This window comes from Prinia subflava, chromosome 16 (assembly GCF_021018805.1).
Source record: "Prinia subflava isolate CZ2003 ecotype Zambia chromosome 16, Cam_Psub_1.2, whole genome shotgun sequence".
Taxonomy (NCBI): Eukaryota; Metazoa; Chordata; class Aves; order Passeriformes; family Cisticolidae; genus Prinia; species Prinia subflava.
Window position 1 is genome coordinate 3,112,845 of NC_086262.1, and position 20,881 is coordinate 3,133,725.

Sequence of the window (20,881 nt, forward strand, 5' to 3'; positions counted from 1 at the left end):
ATGCATGGACAGGTGGAAAAAGAGCCTGGTGAAAAGAACCTGGCCCTGGCTAAAGCAAACCACCACCCCAGCCACCTTAGAGGCCATGCCAGGACAGGGTGTCCCTGGAAGGCCCTGCCTTGCCCTGGTGATCACAGTGCTACAGGATTAATGTGCTCTGTATTTTGCTTTCCTTGGCTGTCAGCACCAGGGCAGACCTGCCTGGTCATGGTGGTCTATACATCCCAAGCCTTCCTTAGCTTCCAAGCCAGAACAGTTCTGCAGGTTTGCAAAAAGTTTGTTTTCTGTTTGCCATTCCCAGTGGTACACATGCAGCTGTTCAGCCCTGGGATGGTAACCCTGGTCTGTGAGGCTGTTCTCTGGTGTAGGGTCAGAAAGGTTTCCCCTCTGCTGCTCTTGAGAGCACTGAGGACCAGCACTCCCCAGCCCATGGATGTGGCTCACTCTAGTCCTGCCCCTGGTCAGAAATAAGCTTCTGAGGCATTTGTTCCCTCATTTTTCAAAGCAATCATCTCATCCAGATGAGTGGTTGCCATACTGTGCTCATCATGATATGAAACTTGGCCTGGATAAAAAAAAAAATGCCATGCCCCTCTCCAAAATGCGTGGCACAGGTTCCTGGGGATGGTGAATCCCAAAGAAAAGCCCTGGGTTTCCAGCAGAGCAAGGCTGGGTGCTGCAGGCATTCTGTGTTCAGGGAGGCACTCAGGTGGGCAGTATGGATGACCTTATCTGGTGATTTCAGCAGCCAGAGGGGTGGCCTGTCAGCCTTTTTTGAAAGAAAACCAAATGCTTTGCCTTGTGGAGACCTAATGTGTTACCCCACTGGAACAGAAGTATTTGCTTGAGGAAGACATTACTGCTCAGGCCTTATGGATTATAGACAAACTTCAGTTTGGGGTTTTTTCTGAGGCTGAAGCTCTCTGGATTTGAATAAATCTGACTGTGCTGCCCATGATCTCTTATTTCAAAATAAGCTTTCTGAAAATGCAGTGCGAAACAGCATCTTAATGGCATGTGACAAGAGGAAACTGCCACAGCTGCCGAGTGCTTTGACTAATGCAGATCCTCGTCTTGAATGGAATTATCCAGTATTGCCTCCACGGATTTCAGGTTCTCAGGCATCAATGCTGGTGTAGGAAAAAATCAAATCTTCTTTTTCTAATGCTGGGCCCAGTAAATCAACATGAGGTTGAACGAAGCAGGTTCTCTCTACATTCTGCCTGCCTGTTTGCAGGAGTGGACGGTGCTGGAGGCTCCCTGCTTGGGATGGCTCTTCCAGAGGCTCATCCCAATGCCAAAGGCACGTTTGGCTGATAATGCTGGGAGATCCTGGTGCCTTTGGGTTGCTGTCCCCTGCTGCCTACCCCTGTGAGCAGATCCACAACTGATCTCAAAGCTTATTTTGCCAAGAAAAGGCATCTAGTTCCTGTGCCTGCCTTTGTAGGGCACCTGGATGGGGTGGGAGAGCCCAGGGAATCAGTTCTGCTGCCCTCTCCTCTGGCCTCAGAACCAGCCCTGGGCAGTGCTGGCAGTATGGACATGGACCAACAGATATTCCTCACGCTCTGGCTCGTGAGTGGCCTTTCTCCTTTCTTTTCTTCACCTCACATCTACCATCCTAAACAAACCATTTAATTAGCAAAACGAACCCCCGTGCCCTTTTCAGTCTAGGCAAGCTCTTGGCCCTCCCCAGAGCCCCTGGCAAGGGTCTGCCTGCATGGACAGCACCTGTGGCTCAGGGCTGTGCTGGGAACCCCTTCCTGGCTGGGGACAGAACCTGTGGGAACACCTGCACCCTTTCAAGCACTTCTATATAAAAGCACCTCGTGCTTTGTAGCTCTCCATCATTTTTCTTAACCCCCCTATACGTGTGGTGATTAAGGATTATTATCCCCATTTCACAGAGGTGAAGTAAGTTGCCAAAGGCCATGGAGTGAGTCAGTGCCCAGAGCAGATTAGTGCACAGGAGAGGTGTGCCCTGCTCCCAAGCCTGCATTTCTTCCTCCAGACTCTGCTGCATCCCTTTAGGGGATCAAGCAGACTGTGCTGGAACATGCTGATCCAGCAATTAACACCAGCGAGTCAATGACATGTGACATCTCCTCAGCAGCAGCTTTATGGCTGCTGCCTGAATTGCTTCTGTCAGACTGACTGCTGCCTGTCCACCCACCCTTCTGCCTGTGTGATGTCCACCTCTCTCTGTGTCTGGCTTCTTTCTGCACATCCACCCTCCCAGCCCCTCCTTCCACCCACCTTCCCTCTACCTCTCAGTCTTATTTATACTCAACTTGCTCCTCAAAACCAAATGGAGTTCCCTGTTCAGCTTATGTGAATTTACTACTAAAGCCTAGATCCTTAGTTTGGCCTGAGCAGAAAAGTGGAACAGGCTGAGCCTGTGCTCCATCAGGTGGTTCTGGAAGCAGGTACTTTCTTCTCTATCTCCCCATCAGAAAATCTTTCCCCAGTGATTTATGCTCAGCCAAGGTTCTACCTTATGTTTATCTGCAGTTGTCTTCTGCTGACAGCTGGGGAGCCTGGCACACCACTTCCTTCCTGTGTTGTGCAATTCCTTTGTTCTGCAAACCACCCCACAGGCAAGAAATGACACCAAGGATCCACAGGGCAGGTGGATGTTTATCCACTCTCTGTGGTGGTGCTGGGAATGTTTGCAAGTGACAGGGCAAGGACTTTGTCTTTGTGTTCTCATCCTTCTGTCCTGTCTCTGCAAGCCTGATAGACACTGTCTACAGCCAAGCCCAAGGAATTCCCTGCAGAGGACTATAATCCAGTCTGGCAGCAGCTCACGAGTAAGAAACCCCTCTTGCCCCAAATCCCTTGCCCAAACATTCCTTCGGTTTATTTTTGTTGTTGTTCCAAATTCTACTTCCTTGGGGCATCCTTGGCAATTCTGGTCCCTCCTGCTAATTACACATCAGTCATGGCTCTTACTTATCAGACACTTTGATAACGCAGCCAAATCTTGGGTGTTTTGCTCCTTCTCCATAAAGACAGCTCTCACTCTCTGGACCACTTGATCCTGAAGGTCATTGAGATAAGAGCATTGATCTCCTCACTGCCACCTCATCCCTTGCTCTCTTTTTAAATCCTGAACACCTCAGACAAACATAATGAACTTTGTAAATGAGTGGTTACTGTGCAAGTCTTGCACAGCAAAGAGCCCCCAGCCCCTCTGCCCCAGCAGCAGCAATGACACTCAGCCTTGGCTTCACGGCTCCTTCTGCTGCCAGGGAAGAAAGCTCCATCCTGAAAGTGTATTTCATTCTCAATATATACCCTCTCATCAGACTCATCCACAGAGAAGTCCTTGGTGGAAAATTCATTTAGATCCAAAAGGTTCTGCAATAGTTTTGATAGGTTTTTTTTTCCTCCCGCAGAAGAAGTGTCATACAATTAAATGTTGATGGTAACTCTGTACAAGTCAAATCCTCCTGTATAACCCACGGGTCAGCATGAGGACTCTGGTGGACTCCATGTGAAGATGTGTAATGACACAAGGACTGAGGAGTGAGAAGAGTGCTGCTGGCTTGAAGAACACCATGCTTAGAGGCCTGAAGGAGATCCGGGCTCCCCTGTGTGCTGCAGCTTCCCTGAGCTGCAGGAGAGAGTGGCACAGCTGTAAAAACACCTCTGGGCTAAGAGCAACCCACAGTGGGAGGTAGGAGTCACTGCTGCCAGATTTCTGCTGGGTTTTGACGTGTGCCAGGACCTGGCGAAACACGAGAGTCTTTGGGGTGTGCTACGAGCTCTGAGTCACAGCTCCCTGCTGCCCTGAGGATCTTCTGCCTCTCTTATATAATCCAATGTTTGCTTACTCTCATTGCTGTGGAGATAATGCTGCAATAGGCAGGAGCATCTACCCACGGGGAGTGCTGCTCCAGCAAGGTGAGTTCAATGGGTTACTGCACTGCCTGTGCTGCTCAGGTAGTTCAGACCTAGTTCAGTGGGTTATGTTGATGATAAACAGACATTTGGCATCCTGGGCTGGCTCACACTGACATTCAAGTGAGCCCCTATCCTGTCTCCTCGGGTTTTCCCTCAGAAAAGGCTTTCCAGCAAATCCTCCAAGCAGCCAAGTGCCAGACAGCATTCAGGGAAGCAATTCCATGATGCCTTTGCATCCCATGAGAACCTGGGAATTGCACTTGTGTTGACAGGAGGTGGCTACACAATGAACAGAGATGAAGAGAGGCACAAAGTGTCACTTGACAGCCCATGGAAGGACCCTGAATCATCAAGGTCCTGAAGAATATGAATTTTCAGCGTAGAACCATGGACTCACAGAATCTTCTGAGCTGGAAGGACCCCACAATGACCATCAACTCCAACTGCTGGTCCTGCCAGGACACCCCAACAATCCCACCCTGTGTCTGAGAGCCTTATCCAAATGCTGGACCTGATGTCCCCAGGGCACAGATGTCCCTCCTGACTCATATTCAGCTGGCCATTGACCAGGACTCCCGGGTCCCCTTCCACAGCTACTCTCCAGCCTCTCGTTCCCCAGTCTGTCTGTGCTTCCAGGATTACCCTGTCCCAGGTGCAGAATCCAGCACTGTCTGTTAAACTTCATACAGCAGGGGATTGCCTGGGCCTCTCATTTGTCAGGGTCTCTCTGCAGAGCCTCTGCCTTTGAGGGAGTCAACAGCCCCTCTCAGTTTACTATTGCCTACAAACTTACTCAGTATTCCCTTGAGTCCCGTGCCCAAACCACTACTGAAGGTGTTGAAGAGCTCAGGGCAGAGGATGGAGCCCTGTGGAACCCCACTGGGGACAGGTCACCAGTCTGATGTCACCCCGTCACACTTTGTGCCCAACCCATGAGCCAAGTGCTCACCCACCACACGATGTGTTTACCCCGCTCTGTGCTGGACATTCTGTCCAGAAGGGTCCTGTGAGGGACAGTATCAAAAACTTTAGTGGACCCCAAAAAGATTCCATCAGCTGGCTTCCTATGCCAGACCCAATAAAGCTGTGCATGATCAGATCTATGCCAGCAAATAAAACTATAGGCAGGATAAGACTGGTCAGATGCTCCACCTCTTCACCTTCTTATTTCATTTCTCACCAACCTCCTACTTCACCTATTCCACACTATCTGTTCATTCATCCTCCCCAATAGCTCCTACTTGCTGGGATCCTCCTGCAGAAATCTGTGTTTCCACTTTCATGCTTCTTCCTTCAGGGTTCCCTGTGAGGCTGTGAATGTGCCCTTAGCATGAGCACCACCAAAGATGAGAGCATCCTCCAGCTCTGCCCTCTGGAGGAGCTCTGGGGATGTCCATGTGTGAGTTAGGACATGGATTCACCTCTGCATCACTGCTTTGGGGACAGCAAAGGGGAGAGACCCACATGGTTACCTTTTGTAAATAAAGGACGGTCCCTTTAAGCACAGCATAAAATTTCTTCCAACCTCTTCTTCCTCTGGGAGCTAAAAAAGGAAGAATATTTAATTGTACATGTCTGCCAGTGCTGCTTGACCTTTCAGGCAAAGCCAACCCTCCTCCTGAGCCACCACAGGCACTCGCTGATGCCCAGAGCTCCCTCACAGGTCCAGGCTGTTGCTCACGAGTGGTTCTGTGAGCAGGGACAGGTGTCTGAGGGACAGTGGCTGGGCTCTGCAGCCTCCCAGCAGGGACACAAGCAGGTCAGAGACAGACACGAGCCAGTACAGAGGTACCAGTGGACACCTGCAGGAAGTCTCTGCTCCTCCAAATCATTGTGTTCCTTGGCCCTAATGCTTGGAGAGCAGAGACATCCCTTGAGCTCCTCTGCTTGGAACTGAACAGCTGGATAAGGCAGCTTCTGTTCCCCTGAGGAGGGAGCATTGCCATCTCCATGGACTTGGGGACAGGGAGCTTGGCAGAAGCTGGAGAGGGGTGGGAGATGAGGGGAGCCATCACCACCAGGGAGCTGATCCTCCATGCACGGGCTGTTAAGGAGGTGCTGGAAGCAAGGGAGCCCTTTGGTGGTAATCTCTACTCAAGAGTTTTTAATCAGCTGTGGTGACTGGGCCAATCACATCAATTAGCAAAAGGAATTACCTGAGGTTTAATTAATCTCTGCTCATTAACAGTTCCCAAATACCTTTACCTTTCCTGTAGTGCCATATGCTGGTGGCAGAGTTCTGGGTGTTCTGCTGCCCAGCCAGCCCATGGCAGGGTATGGGCAGGAGCAAAGCTTGGCAGGCCAGAGTGTCCCCAAGGTCAGGGCTGGGGTGGACAACTGCTGAGGAACCAGCCTTCCTCCACTGCTCAGAGACTGGGATTTGGGATTAGGCCCATGGAGAGGATGGAAGGCCAGCTCTGTCTGTGTCAGATTCCTTGGCAGCGAGAAGGGAAGACTGAGGCTTCCTCAAAACACTCATATCTACAAATGCCCCAGAACACCCCCCTTTTCCTCTGTCCTAGCACTTCTGGGGATCTCTCCTGTGCTGCCTGGGATGTGGTAAGGGAATGTTTTCACCAGGAGAGCCAGGGCAAGGCTCTGGGACTGCCTGGGGCACCCTGCTGTCCCTGTCCCTGTCCCTGACCACGTACTTCTCTTGCCATCCATGTCCGCGTGCGTTTTCCGGGTGAGGACACCGTGCTTGTAGGTGACGGCGTTCAGCGCCTGGGGGATGTCCAGGAAGGGGTTGCTGCTGTCCACAATCCTCGTCACTTTCTTCGAGCTGGCCCCGAATTTGTCATCCACCAGCTCCGAGAGAGATTTCCTCAACTCGTCCTCGTCACTTGGAAACAAAATCAGAGGAGAGTCTCAGTGGAGGAGGTGTGGGTTTGGTGGCAGTGCAGAGCAGCCCTATTTGCTTTGGGTTTAGAGTTTTTATTTCAGGACTGGGCAGTGAAAGAAAAAGGAAGGAGATGTCAGGACCATAATGGAGAGAGTGCCAGTGGTGGTGGTCTGAGCTGGGACGAGTGTGGGTGGCAGTAACTGTCCCAGTGGTCCCACTGTGAGGTCACTCAAAACAGTAAGGGACCGGGTGTTTGCCTGAACACCAGGAAACTGCAGACATCCCATGCTGAGGGCTACAAATACTTCACAGGAAAAGTCTCCAATTCTGTGCCCTAAAACCAGAGCTTAAGGAGGATTTTTGCTGAAGACCAAGGTATTACCAGCATTTCTCAGCTGCTGGGAGGCAATGCCTGGGGCCTCCTAAACAGTGAAATACCTTTAGGAATGTCCTCTGCATCTCTGAGGAACAGCAGATCTGCAGACATTCGGGAGATGAACCTGCTCTGGCACAAAGAAAGTAGGACTTGTGTGGGAAGTGATAGTGTCCCTGGACATGGAGGAGAAACAGCAGAGAGGGGTTTTCTGCCCTGTCTGATACATGCCAATGTCTAAATGGGATGAGTGGTCGCCTCAGGCTGCAGATCAGATTGGGAACAAACCTCAGCTGAGAACTGACCCTCAATGAATGCACTGGCTGGGCTGTGAGCAGTAAAACACAATTCCTCACCTGCAGCAAGCAGGTGGCCAAAGCATCGGGCACCTCTTGGAAGAGAAGGGTGATTTCTTAGCCCTCAGGAGTCCTGGGGCTGAGGCAGAGCACAGATACTATTCCTGAGCAGGGAATAGAGGGGTTCAGGTGTTTGGGCTGCACCTCTCTGAGCTCTGTGCTGTTGGTCACATCCCTGCCTGTCCGCTGGGATCTGTGGGCAAGGGCATCTCCTTCCCTGGGATGGGCAAGGGCACAAGGCAGAGGCCAGCAGAGGGAAGAGGCTCCTGGCTGTGCAAGGTTATGACTGAAAGAAAACCAGGGAGTCCCTGGCCCAGGACCCCAAGCCAGGGGGCGTCTGTCCCTCTGCAGAGGAGCTGAGGGCTCTGAGCCCGCAGCCCGGCAGGACACCCTGCAGCAGGGCAGGCCCCAGGCCGGGATGGGGAAGGGATGCGGGGGACAGCGGGCTGGGTGGAGGGGGGCGGGAGGGATCCGGGCGCCGCTGGCTGGGACCCCGGCAGGGTGACAGTCCCGGGTGTGCCCGAGCAGGGAGGGAGCTGTGCCGGCTGTGAGCACGGCCCGCAGCCCGAGGCTGATGCGTTCCTGCCGAGCCGCCCTTCCATAACCTCGGGATCGCAGCTCCCTCTCCCGACAGAGCCCCCGCGGCACCGCCGCATCCAGCGGGAACCGGGGCAGCACCTCCCGATGGCTGCTGTGAGCAGGGAAACACGGGGAGAGGAGAGGAGAGGAGAGGAGAGGAGAGGAGAGGAGAGGAGAGGAGAGGAGAGGAGAGGAGAGGAGAGGAGAGGAGAGGAGAGGAGAGGAGAGGAGAGGAGAGGAGAGGAGAGGAGAGGAGAGGAGAGGAGAGGAGAGGAGAGGAGAGGAGAGGAGAGGAGAGGAGAGGAGGAACGTGTCCTGTGTCATCTTCGGAGCTCAGCTCTGTCACGGGCTTCCCCTCGAGGGACACCGGGGCTGGGGGATCTCGCTGGTGACCTTGGCTGTGCTCTGAGGGAGCAGCGGGGGGAAGGACTGAGGAAGGGGCTGTGTGAACCTGTGATGGAGCCCCCCCTGCCAACTGCTCCCAGGCTCGTTTCAGGGTAACAAACGATGATCTCATCGAACTAGTGGATGATATGAAAAAGAGGGATACAAGGCCACCTCTGAGAGGGCCTGGAGCCCCCGAGTGCTGCCCTGGGGCTCCGGGAGCTGAGCAGGATGAGCAGGAGCAGCCGGCGCGCCCGGGCAGGAGCAGGGGCAGGAGCACTGGGCTGTGTAACAGCGGCACAGTGAGGAGGCCGGGAGAAGTGATGCTCTGCTCTGCTCTGCTCTGCTCTGCTCTGCTCTGCTCTGCTCTGCTCTGCTCTGCTCTGCTCTGCCTGCACCGAATCTGAAACAGCCAACACTGCCGGGCCCAGCGCAGGAGAGGGCGTCAGCAAGGAGAGACACTCCAGCTGAGGCCGAGAAACCTGGGGCTGGAGCATTTGCACAGCTCAGAATTGGACTTGCTCAGTCTGCAGCAAAGATGGCTTTGGGGACCTCGTGGCAGCCTTGTGTGAGGGGACAAAGCTGGGCTCATCACTGGTGGCACAAGGACAAGGGATAGTGGGCAGAAGTCAAAACAACAGAGACAAGAGAAAATGCCACTCTCATAATAAAAAAAGTATTGGTTTGTGGATCCAGAGCAGGGGTTCCCCGTCCTTGGAGGGTTTCAGGATCAAATTGAACAAAGCCCTGAGCATCCTGGTCTGAATTCAATACTTTGCACTGATCATACTTTGAGGAGGAAGCTGAACTACAGATATCACAAGGTCTCTTCCTCCTTAGGTGATTCTCTGATACTATTTCCAGAAAAAAAAAAAAAAACACCTCGTGGGAGAGATAGAAAGAGTCAATGATCAAAATAATCCCAGACTTCTGCTTGTGCAAAGACTTCTGAAGCACCTGGAGAGGAACCAGCATTTTACAAGTGGAATAGTAAACAAAGAGGGCATTCCCTTCCTTTAGGTCATGGATCCACACACTGTCACCAACCTTCCCAAGTGCCTTTGTGTCTAAGACATAAATAAACTCCATTTGTCTACAGAGGGACTTCAGCACTCAAGGGCTTGGCAGGAAATATTCTGGAATTGAAAACATGACTTAGGACCTGCCAGCTACTTGGAAAGGCACACCACCCCTTTAATGCTTAGCATATACTTACATGGCCCACTCCAGCTTCTCATTCTTGATGGAGTTATACAGTGTCTGAAAAAAGAACATGGAATTAGCTGTGTCTCTCATCCAAGTCATGTCTGCTTGTGGAGATATCTCCTCCTCCACAGCCTGTCTGTGTTCTTGGGGATACTTTCCCTGCTGGGCTGTCCTGGAGAAGCATTTCCTGGTGAGCAGGATGGCTGCTGTCCTGCTAGACCCCCTCTTTCTGTGTGCCACGCTGGGTATTGGACTGGACACAGCAGCAGCAGAGGGCTCTGGCAGCCAGCCCTGCTCAGGATTTTGACTCATTCCATTTGCTGTACCTAGTTCTGGGTGAATCCTGGCCCACACAGTGGTAGGAGACTCTGGGACATCCCATGACACCTTCAATGTCTTAACTAGGCACAATGACAGGGAGGCTTGAACTGAGTAGCAGGGGAGGGGTGAATGACCTTGGAATTCACTTTTCCAGTTCCTTCTGTGCAAAACTTCCACTGGCTTCCCTGGGGCACTGGGAAAGAAGCAGGAGTGGGCTAGCAGAGCAGAATGTGCAGGTGGTCCTGACCATACAGAGGGCTAGGATAGGGTGAGCTCTGCTGGGAGATGGGGATGTCACCCCAAACATGTTGTGACACCCCTGATGTAGCACCTCTCATTCCAACCTCCTCCCATACAGTGAAATTCAGGTGAGGCTGCTGCAGCAGGTGCAGAGAGCAGTGGTGCTGCTAAACCATGTGGCAGGAGAAAATACTCCCTTTGGGATGTTTCACCATATCCCATGGTACTGCACGGGTTGTGTTGGAACATTGCATTTCAGCACGTGGTAGTGGAGGCAGAGAAAAGTTTTGTCTGGATGGTCGTGTTTTGGGGTGGGGAGTACCTTGCTTTGGGCATTATCTGAGCTGCTGGGGAAAAAGGGCCCCTGGTATGCTCTGAAGGCACAAATCTGGATAAAACACCACCAGGAAACAGACTTATTTTGGCTCACAGCAAGTTAGCAGAGACATTCATGGGGGTTACAATTCTCCTCCTGAAACAACTGGAAAATGCTGATTGAAGGGCTCAGAGTGTCCCAGCAGGACTGGGTGGCACTGCAATCATAATGACAGTATCCCACTGTCTATTTATATCCCATTACCTTCAACAAATCCTTGGCAAAGTCCTTCCCATCGTTCAGCCCATCCAGGTTTGCTATGAACTGTTGGCACGACATCTTTTTGCCAATGTTCTGTAAGGCAAAGAAGCAGCTCATTAAACTTGTGGAGAGTTTTGACTTTAATCAGTGTCTTTCAAAGAACAATTTTATATGTAGTGATGAAGCCTGGGCTCATCCCAGGAGCTCAAAGGGCTTCTGATCTCGTTTGCTGTTGGGTTCTCTGCTTTATTTGCTCATGCCAGCATCCAAATGTTTCAAATGACCTCTTTTTTTAATGGTGGAAATCAGACACCTGAAAACAGCCTCTCCAGCTCTTGCTGGAGTGGTTATGGGTGCAGGCTCTGTGTCTCCAAACTCAAGACAAACCCTCTGTCTGGTGAAATGGCAATGTTTGGATGGGGCTCCAAGCCTGCTGTGAGTGAAATCGTGTGAGCTTGCAGTGCCAGAACCTGGAACTGCCAGCACTGGGCAGGGGAATGCTGGTCCTTGATGGAAGCTGTTATGTTTGATTGGCACTACAAAAAGAAATGGTCCAGTTACTGGTACTGGGAGAACCTCACAGCCTGGAACACACTCAGCACCAGCTAATGCCAGCAATATTTGGCACTGATGCTTCCAGGCCACCTGGCAGCCCTGATATCACAGCTTCATCATCTGTGGCACCTGTCTCCCCAAACCCTTTACCCTTCACTTCCTCAGCCTGCAAAGGTCAGCCTCTTCCCAAGGCTCCCCAGCAATCCTACCTCTCCAAAGGGATGGACCAGAGGTGTGCAGGAGTTAGAGGCAATTACAGGGTTCAGAAAAAGGAGTTTGATGTCACAAAGGATGACAGTGCCATGTTATCTCCTATCCTTCACACCCCCAGTGTGTGGGGCATGGCTTGGAGGGGGCAGTGGAGGCAGTGAGCACAGCATGAGCTGCCACTGGTGGTCCTGGGGATCCCAGCAGCATCCTGACAGTGTTGGGCTTCACATCAAGGTGACCATCCAGGAGGACATGGGAGGATGGCCCAGAAGAGCAGAGCCAGAGCCCTGCTCAGGGCTCAGTGAGGAAGAGGAAGGGCCTCTGTGGGTCTGGCAGGGGATGAAGCTGCAGCAGATGATGCAGGGGACGCCCTGCAGGGTGAGATGTGTCCTCTGGGCAAGGAAATAACCTCCTGAAAGGGGTGAGACCAGAAACCCCTGCTCACAAATGTGCACTGCTGATGGCTTGGGGACTTCTCCCCAGCTGAAAACATCAGGAAGAAGTGAGGGCACAGGATCAGCTCAGCATGGCCCCCTGCACCCCCTGCCTTCTGTGTGTGCAAACACTCTCAGGCTGCACAGGGAGCCAACACTGCCTTTGAGCAGCTCTGTCTGATACTCTTAATTATGCATCCTGCTGGTGCCAGCTCCAGATGAGCTGGCTCCCTTGAGAGATGAAGAAAAAGAGGAGTAAAGCACTGCTACCAGTCTGCAGAGCCTGGGGACGTGGTGTGGCACAGCACAGCTCAGCCCCCGTGGCTTTCTCGCAGGGAGCCCCACTAGCCAGAGCTGCCAGGCAGGTTCAGGGGGTACAGGGCTGCAGGAGGGCTCAGCAAAGGAGCAGACATGCAGGGATTTCAGCACAGAGAGGAGATTCCTGTGCCTGCTGGCCGGTGAATTTCGGACACAAAAGATAAAGGAGAAATCCAGCAGCACAACAGAGTGTGGCTGGAGAAAGGGAGGAGGACAAGGAGCCCCCAGAAGGGAGGGGGTTCGGGGGTGAGGCAGGTGTTGCCTGAGACTGAGGCACGGAATTGCTGTGCAGGTGAAGGTGCCTGTTCCCAGCCCCGCCCTGAGACAGGGCAGCAGAACCCACAGCACTGCCCTCCGTGCCCAAAGAGATTCAGCACTGAAGGCAGAGGCCAAGGCATTTTTGGAAGTCAGTGGACAGAGTGAGATAACACAAATCACCAGTCTCACAGGCCCTTTTGGGGGTTTGTCATGTGCGTGTCTGGGACTCACATCCACCCCGAGGGATGCCTTCCTTTTCGTTGTGTGATCTGCCTCTTTCTCTGGTGCCAGAGACCTCTGAGCTCACCTGGGGCAGCAGCCACACTGCGGAAAAGCAGCTAATTGCTGAGTAATTGCTCTGCTGGTGGATGTGTTCTAGGCTGCAGGAATAAAATCATGCCCTGCAAGGAACCAGCCTGCAGAGTCTGGGTACCAGGGAGGCCTGGGCCACACAGAGCTGCTGTGGGCACACAGTGTCACCCTGCAGGTGATGCCAGGGGCTGCTCACACAGCACTGCTGCTCACACTGCTCACACTGGACCCTGGGTTTGGCCTGAGGACACTACCACAGGCTTTGTAAGATTAATGGGGATGGAAAAATGGGAGCCACGATCCCGTTTCAAGCTTTGTTTGGTGCTCTGCTTTTTGAACAAATCCCATTATTGCTCCAGCAGGTGGCCTTTCCTAAAGGACCACAGTGCACCCTTGAGTGCTGGTGATGCAAAGGTGTCGATCTGTCATGGCCAGGAGGGTTCACAGTGACAGTGGGGAAGGACAGGACACATCCCCAAGCCTTGTCTCCCCGGGGCAGAGGTGGAGCAGGGCAGTGCTTACTTTGCCAGAAGATCTCCTGCAGCTCAAACAGCACCAGCAGAGCAAGGCAGACAGTTGCAACAACTTGGATTATCCTACATGTATAGTCTTGATGCCCTAGGATTTAGCTTTTACATTTTTCAGATCCTGTGCTGCTTTAGTGTAAAACTCTAAAACTCCATAGCCTGGCAGCTGCTGTTCTCCCATTTCATTCAGACAAAACAATTCCTCTCCAGGCCTGAAGCTCAAGGACACCTCACTGTCTCTGGCCCCAAGAGATGTAAACAACAGTGAACTAGGGGGGGAAAACTTGGAGTAAATGACTTCATTACCTGAAACTGTAATTAGAGGATTAACCCTTGATATGTAAATGAAAAAAACTTTTAATTGTCTGAAAAATTCAGGTGACCTCGGGTGTAGCCCCTCAGAGGCTTCTGACTGCCCAAGGTGCACCTATTGAAGGCCTTCAATAAATATCTGCTTTTACTCAATCTTGTCTAGCCTCTGTTCCAGGTAGCCACTCCAAGGCATCAGTCTTGGAATGTTTGTTATACTTGGAATATTTGTTGGTGCCTGCTGGCTTTTAACACCAACTCCAGGTGCTTCCATGAATAGGGAATGCCTCATTTTAAAGTTTTCTGGATGGTTTGGAAACAGGGTCTGAATGCACCTGAGTAGAAAATCAGCAGTGCTGAGGCCAGGTGCAAATCTCCTGCTCTAAACCTGTGTGTCAGGTCTTTGCTGGAATGGTGAACTGGCCCTGCTGTGAGGAGCTGCCCTTTACAGACACATCCACCCCCCTCTCCTCACCAGGGGCATCCCCACTCCAGCAAGGCACAGTAAAACACCGCAACACACACACAACACTGAAAGGAAAATAAAACCAAAAGTGACATGGAATATCATGGCAGCATCTCTGACAAGGAGGGGTGGGAGGTCAAGTCACACATTCCCAGGTACACCACAGTTCATGGAGGTTTCTTCACACCAGGAGCATTTCATGTGATGGTATCAGCTGCTACGTAGGGAAGAACACTGCACAATCACTTAGGATTCCAGACAAACAAAATTCCTCACTGTTTTTAACACAATCAAAAAAAGTAAAATGCCAGCGCTTTAAAGCAAAACACTAGAAGGTCTGCACTTACCACCTGGGAAAGGGTTAAAGAGCAGAAAGAGAGGTTCCAGGAGCAGAAGGAAATTTAAAAAAATAAAAAAAAAAAAGGAGGAAAAGGAGAAGAAGAAATTAATGTTACACATGCAGAAAAATAAAGAGAAGATTTTTCAAAGAAAAGTTCAGGCATTTGCACACCTGGTCAAAAGAAAACTATTTTTTCAGTGCCTAGATATCATGACAGCTTTTCTTCTTACCAGGCCTCTGAGCCAGCTTGTCAATGAAGGATAGAAATGGTAAGGTTTTTGAGGTTTAGGTTAGGTTTTTTGTCTCTTCAATTATGTTTGTCTTCCCAGAGACATATTTTGGAATTTTTTTTTTACTTAAAAAACTTGAGAAAACAAGATTATTTTGGATCGAGGTCACATAGTTTGCCTTTTGCCACAATGTTGCTTTTGCTGCTGCAGGAAGTGATTTGATGGAAATAATTCCTTGGCTCCAACAGTTTTGTTTGGAGGATGAATGCTCTGTGAGACTGATCCCACCACTGCGAGCAGAGACAGGTTACTGGGAGCCTCTAAAAGGTGGTGAGAGACCCTCTCACAGCTTCTGCCTTTTCCAGCCACTCTTTGGGCACTGAGCTCTGCTCACTCTGCTCTCTGTCCAGAGGCCTCTCTGCTGTGAAACTCTCCAGTGGCTGCCTGTTACACCTTGGGGAAGAGGAACAGCTGGACCTCACTTCATGGTTTGGGAAGGAAAGATCAAATCTCGACCTGTGCAAACCCACTGGCCCCCTTGCAGCAGTTTTTGGGGAGTGGTGTCTGCATCACAAGAAGGAGCAGCCCCACAGGGACTGGCAGGGAAGATCTCACTGGGAGCTCCTGGGCAGGGCTGAGCTGGGACTGGGAGAGGGATCAGCCCTGCCTGTCCCTGGCAGATCCCTGGTGTCAGCAGGACACGCCTCTGGTGGAGCCTGCAGGGACACTCGGCTGGGGGCTGGGGCCTGGCACCCAAAATTCCACCTGGAGCAGGTAGAGAACTCTGCCAGCCCATCCCAATTGTCCAGCAACACACTCAACATCAGGGAACAGAGCTGTGCCCTGGGAAGTGATTTATTGAGGGATAAAGGAAGGATGCTCCTCCAAGGGCTACTCACGTGGCCGTGGAGGTCTGTGTTCAGCAGCATCAGGGCACAGGTGAGCGTGTGAATCCCATCTGAAACACACAACAGTCACTCAGCTGGGGCTGCTTGCTGCCCTTCTCATGCAGCTCTGGTGTTTGTTGTCTTGGCAGCCCAGCTACTGCAAAACCAAGGCCAGTTCTGTATCTAGGGACCTTAAACAATATCTGCTCCCTTCGGCTGTGTAGGATTAAAAAAAAAAAACCAAAACAAACAACACAAAAAAACCCCCTAAAGACATCTTCTTTTCCCTCAGACTTTACCTTTTCCTAAAACAACCACCATCAAATTGGCTTCAAAGCAGTTTTTTTTCAAAAAGACCAAACTTCCCACTTCTAAACCCAAAGCAGCTGCTTCAAAGTAACATTCCAGTCCTGCCTCCTCCCTTTTGCTCTCCAGCCCTTTTGTGAGATCCTTCAAGGACCAGCCCATGTGGCAGAGTGTGTTTGGATCCCAGTGCAGTCAGCTGGCCCGTGTGAGTGGTGTGGCTGTGTCTGGGGGCTCTGCCAGCACCCAGCACCCCCAGCCCCTCTCAGGGCAGGGATGACAGGGCAGGATCCCGGGGAAGGGAGGAGCTGCACCGTGTCTGCCTGCCCGTGGGTGGTTCTGCACCCCAGCTCTGTGCACGGGTGCCCTGTGGTGTGGCCAGGGGGCAGAGGGAAGCAGGCAGTACCTTCAGAGGTGCTCTCCTCGGGGTTGCAGTGGCAGTAGCGCCGGGAGAAGTGGATCAGCACCCGCTCCCGCTCCTGCGTCTCTCCCATCAGCGGGAACGCCTTCAGGAACGTCCTGCCAGAGGAAGGGATGAGGACAGAGGCACTGCTGGGCAGTGTCCTGGCCAAGGTTCAGGCAGAAAGGGGTCATTGATCCTCCCCCAGCCCCACACCCTGCTGAGGGGATGCAAAGGGATCCATGGAGCTGCTCAGGGAAATGTGCTGCCAGCTGGGATCTGATCCGCCTCAGGCATGATGGCACCAGCATGGGTCACCCATCCCAAGGAAAGGGATTGCTCCCACTTGCTCTGACTCTGTATGGGATGGGATTCCTGGGAGAGCTGCTCTCCACCCTGGGGAAGCAGGCTGCAGGCCCTCCTGCTAAAGCCCACCTTTGGAGACAGCACCTTGTGCCAAAGGTGACACCACAGACTGAATGACAGCCTGGATCTCCCCCAGTCCCTGCTGCTGTCACATGGATGGCTCACACAGGCTGGGGAGCCTGGAGGAACCCCCAAAATCCCACCACTCTCTCCATCCCAGAGCTCACCTGAGTGCTTTGTCAAGGGTCAGGCCAGTGAAGTCAAAGAAGCTGAGATACTCCTCTGCTACCAACTTGCTAAATTCGTTACTGTAATTAAAGAGAGAGTGGTCAGCCCCTTTGTAAGGGAGGAAGACACTGTGCACAAGAAGAACAGCAGACTGCTGCCTCTTGGCCAGCCCAATCCCAGCAAGACACTGCAGACATGATCTCAGACCCAGGGAGACTTGCTCCTGGCCTGGAATGCTGCTGGGAGATCTCCCTGATGCACCCACAGCCAGCCCCAGACACCTGAGAATAAGGGACACCTGCCCTGTGCACCCCTGTGTTGTGCTGCTGGCCAGAGCCTCCTCCCAAACCAGCCAGGAGGAGACCAGAGGGATATCCTGTGCTCCTCCAACACCTGTGTCCTCTTCTCCCACTGAAATATTCCTGCTCTCACCACACAGGCTCCCATCCCACCCTCTCACCAGAGCCCCATGCTCCTGTGGCAGATGGGTGCTGCTGCAGACTGGAGCAGGAGGGCTCAGTGGGTTCCAGGCAGGGGCTGCTGGCTCTGCCAAGGGAGCTGGGCAGTGTCACAGGACACCAGAAGGCTGCCAGACCCTGCAAACAATAAAGTCCAGGACGCAAATGGGACTCTTCTCCCTAAGCTCCAGAGCCAGTTAACGTGCCCCAGGCCATGGGATAACAACAGTGGTCAGGGCAAGACCGTGTCCCCCTCTAAGATGGGCTTTTGTGTTTGCTCTGGCTTCCTCCCTCAGGAATTATCCTCCTCTGTCCCTGTGCCAGTGCCAGCCCTTCCTGCAGCAATGGGTGACACTTCCACCATGACAACAGAGACATTCCTACAAGGAGAGCAAGGCATTTCCCATGGGGACATTCCTGCCATGCTCTGGCTGGTGGCCCTGCAAGGCATTTCCTGTGGGGACATGCTTGGCATCCTCTGGCTGCTGCCCTTTCAGCCTCTACAGCCCTCCTCTCACCTTACACCCCAGTCTGATGCTCCCTCCCTCTGCCTGCTCTGGGAGGGTCCAGGCCCCAGGAGCTCTGACTGATCTGCTGGGTCCCAAGTCACCCCAGGGGGACACAGGAGCCCTGGTCTTTTGTCCCAGTCCATTCCTGTGTGTCTGGACATGGAAAGATTTGTGTTGTTTCACAGCCTGAGTGCCACTGTCCTGCAGGGCAGGGCTCCTTTGTGCTTCACCTGGGTCCCTTCAGATCCACAGATGCTTGTGTGAGTAAAAGCTCCTCTCTGGGGGACAGAACAGGCCTTGTGCCCACGCCGTGCTGCCCAGGGTGGGACCCTGACAGACCCCACATCCCAGGGCCCTGCCATGCTGGGACTGCCCTGGGCTGCTGCTGCAGGGATTTGGTGAGCACAGCTCTGGGAAACCCAACAAAGAAATGCCTGGCACTGCCACCTTCACAGCCCGGCACAGTTCAACCTCCACCCAGCACCAGCAGTGGCTGTGGGCACTGCTGGAGCTGAGAGGGCCACACTGAAAAAAAAAGAGTCTTCCATGGAGTGTTCAGCTGCCCAAACATTTTCCCTTCAGTGGGACAGTGGTAATTTCTGGCTTTTAGGTTGATTTCACACAACTGAGGCAGATGGGAGCAAACTGTGGGGAGATATTCAGCCTGCATTTCTTTCTTTGTCAAGCCTTTTCTGCCTGTTTGACAACGATGAATAGTTTTGGCTTTGGTTTACTTTTTTTTTTTTTTTTAATTGCCAATTATCACAAAGAAAAAAGAAGTGGTAAAATGAGATTTCACTTTTTGTACAGCCCTCCTACATAGAGCTGGCCTGAAAGCATTATTTAAACTTAGTCTGCTCCCAGCACTATAGGTTGGTCTTTCATTGTCTTAAGTGAGCAAGACTGACTTAATACCTTTATTAATACCTATAAATACCTATCTTCACCCTATTTCCTTTTCTGCTCTGCCAATTCACCTCCCTGATCCAAGAGTCTGCAGCTCTGTTTAGGTCTCATGTCAGGAAATGGCTCAGATGTCAGAACCCAGCTGATGAGAACAACCCTTTTACTTCCCAGGCTGTGTGGATTTCCAGATGTGGGTCACCAAACAGCCTCCCAAGGCGTGAGGGTTGCAGGTGTGAGTGAGGACTGCAGGAAATAGCAAAGGGACAGACTCAGAAACCAGTGCTTGAAACCTCCCCCCCTGAGTGAGCTGTCATGGCAAATTTGAAAGAAAGGAGAAGGATGTTACACACCTGGGGCAAGAGCAACCAGCAATGCACCTGCTACAGGAACCTCAGCAAAGGAGGGGAATGAGGGTGATGGCAGGTGATGCAAAGAGCCTCTCTAGCAGACAATTCCTGGGCTCTTTCTGTCCCAGCACTGAGCTGGGAATGAAGACAAGCCCTGGTACTGAGAGTGTGGGTATTTGCTGAGGGACAGGTGTGTTCTGCTGATCGGGCAGGGGGAGACATTCCAAGGACAAAAAAAAAAAAAAAAAGGAAAAAAAAAATCCCAGCAACACAGGTTATATCTATCCAGGCGAAGGATGATGGGGATTGGTGCCTTCACACCCACTGGCATCCTAAAATAATCTGTTACTGCTACACTTGTTACTGTTACTCTGTCTCTTAGAAATCTCTGTGACTCTCCCACTTTTGAATATTTTTTGATTTCCCTTCTGCCTTACCCAGACAAATTTACCAGGTGAAGAGCCTGGACTGCCCTGTGTGTCTCTGGCTCTCCAGAAAACCCTTCCTACTCTCGTACACACTGGGTTGGGAGGCTCTGCAGCAAGAACATTTTGGGGTGCAGACATGAAAAACCTGGGGAGTGGCAGAGAGCCCAGTGCAGAGGCAGCTCTGGCTCCCAAACCCTTCAGGCATTGCTTTAGTCTTTCTGGGCTCTTCCTAAGGGAAGGCAGCTCTTGGTTCTGGTGGGCAGCAGCTTGTGACATTTACTGCCCAATACTACAGGCAGCTTGTAGGATTCGTATTTTAAGGGCATTGGGCTTCCAGCTTCACCTGGAAGATCTCCATCAGCCCTGACTCCACCCAGCACACAGGCTCGGCCCTTCCTGCCCTTTCCTGCCCTCCCAGCAGGAGCAGTGCCCCCAGCCCCGTGTCTGTGTGCCCCCATTCCCAGGGCTGTCCCCACGTACTTCTTGCCGAGCTGCCGGGCCACGTCGCAGCGCTTGAAGCCCTCGAGGTTGTAGAGGCGCTTTGCCAGCCTCTTGGCAGCCTCGCTGTCCGCCCTGCAGCCGTTGGCCAGCGTGTCCGTGCTGCCCTGGTCCAGCTGCTCCGTGCTGCCCATGTCGGAGTCCGAGTCGGACAGGGTGTCCTTCAGGCTGGCGTCGCTGTGCAGAGACAGGAAACACTCAAGGAGCTTGAGGAAACCCACCAAAAACACCACTTTTTGATTCCTTCGTGCCCCCACAAGAAGAAGTATGAAAAAGCAGCAATATGGCTGTGAAGTGGGCAATGGATGAACCCTCCCTCATTTCAGCTTGAATTAAACAGTGCAGTGCAATTCCAAATTGGTAGAAAAGGTTGGAGAGAGGGTGGCTCCCCCCTGAGAAAGGATGTACCAAAGTAAGCAGCCTCAACACCTTTTAAGCTTCCTCTCTCCCCACTGGGGGTCCCAAGCTCTTTCCAAGCCGTGGACATCCAGGAAATCCTAGGGATAGATGCTGTGCTCTTCAGGTTATTTGCTGAGGATGAGAAACTGCACTTGCACAGATCATGTCAGTGGGACTGGCATCAGACCAGCTTTTACTGGTGAGCTGCTCCCCTGTAGCTGCCTGCTGGCCTCGTGGCTGTGCCCACAGACAGTGCTCTGAGCAACCCTGCTGGCACCATCCAGGTGGGCATACAGCCCTTTATCTGTCTGCCCAAGGCCATTTACAGCACCAATTCATGCATTTCCAGCAGTGTGACTCACTGCTGGCCTGATAGCTGGACACAAAACATTGCTCCAGCTCTCCCCTG

General features: G+C 52.3%; 1 protein-coding gene across 1 annotated transcript in view; it reads right to left on the minus strand.

Annotated features, from left to right (window-relative positions):
* The window catches only part of PSD2 (pleckstrin and Sec7 domain containing 2), a 72,682-nt gene that overhangs the window by 7,035 nt on the left and 44,766 nt on the right, over positions 1-20,881 (minus strand). Inside the window, exons 5-12 of the mRNA XM_063413690.1 lie at positions 20,056-20,250; positions 16,927-17,007; positions 16,340-16,452; positions 15,643-15,701; positions 10,788-10,877; positions 9,657-9,700; positions 6,558-6,748; positions 5,379-5,449 (exon numbers count right to left, since the gene is read on the minus strand). Coding sequence (XP_063269760.1) covers positions 5,379-5,449; positions 6,558-6,748; positions 9,657-9,700; positions 10,788-10,877; positions 15,643-15,701; positions 16,340-16,452; positions 16,927-17,007; positions 20,056-20,250 — 844 coding nt within the window. The remainder of the gene's footprint in view (positions 1-5,378; positions 5,450-6,557; positions 6,749-9,656; positions 9,701-10,787; positions 10,878-15,642; positions 15,702-16,339; positions 16,453-16,926; positions 17,008-20,055; positions 20,251-20,881) is intronic.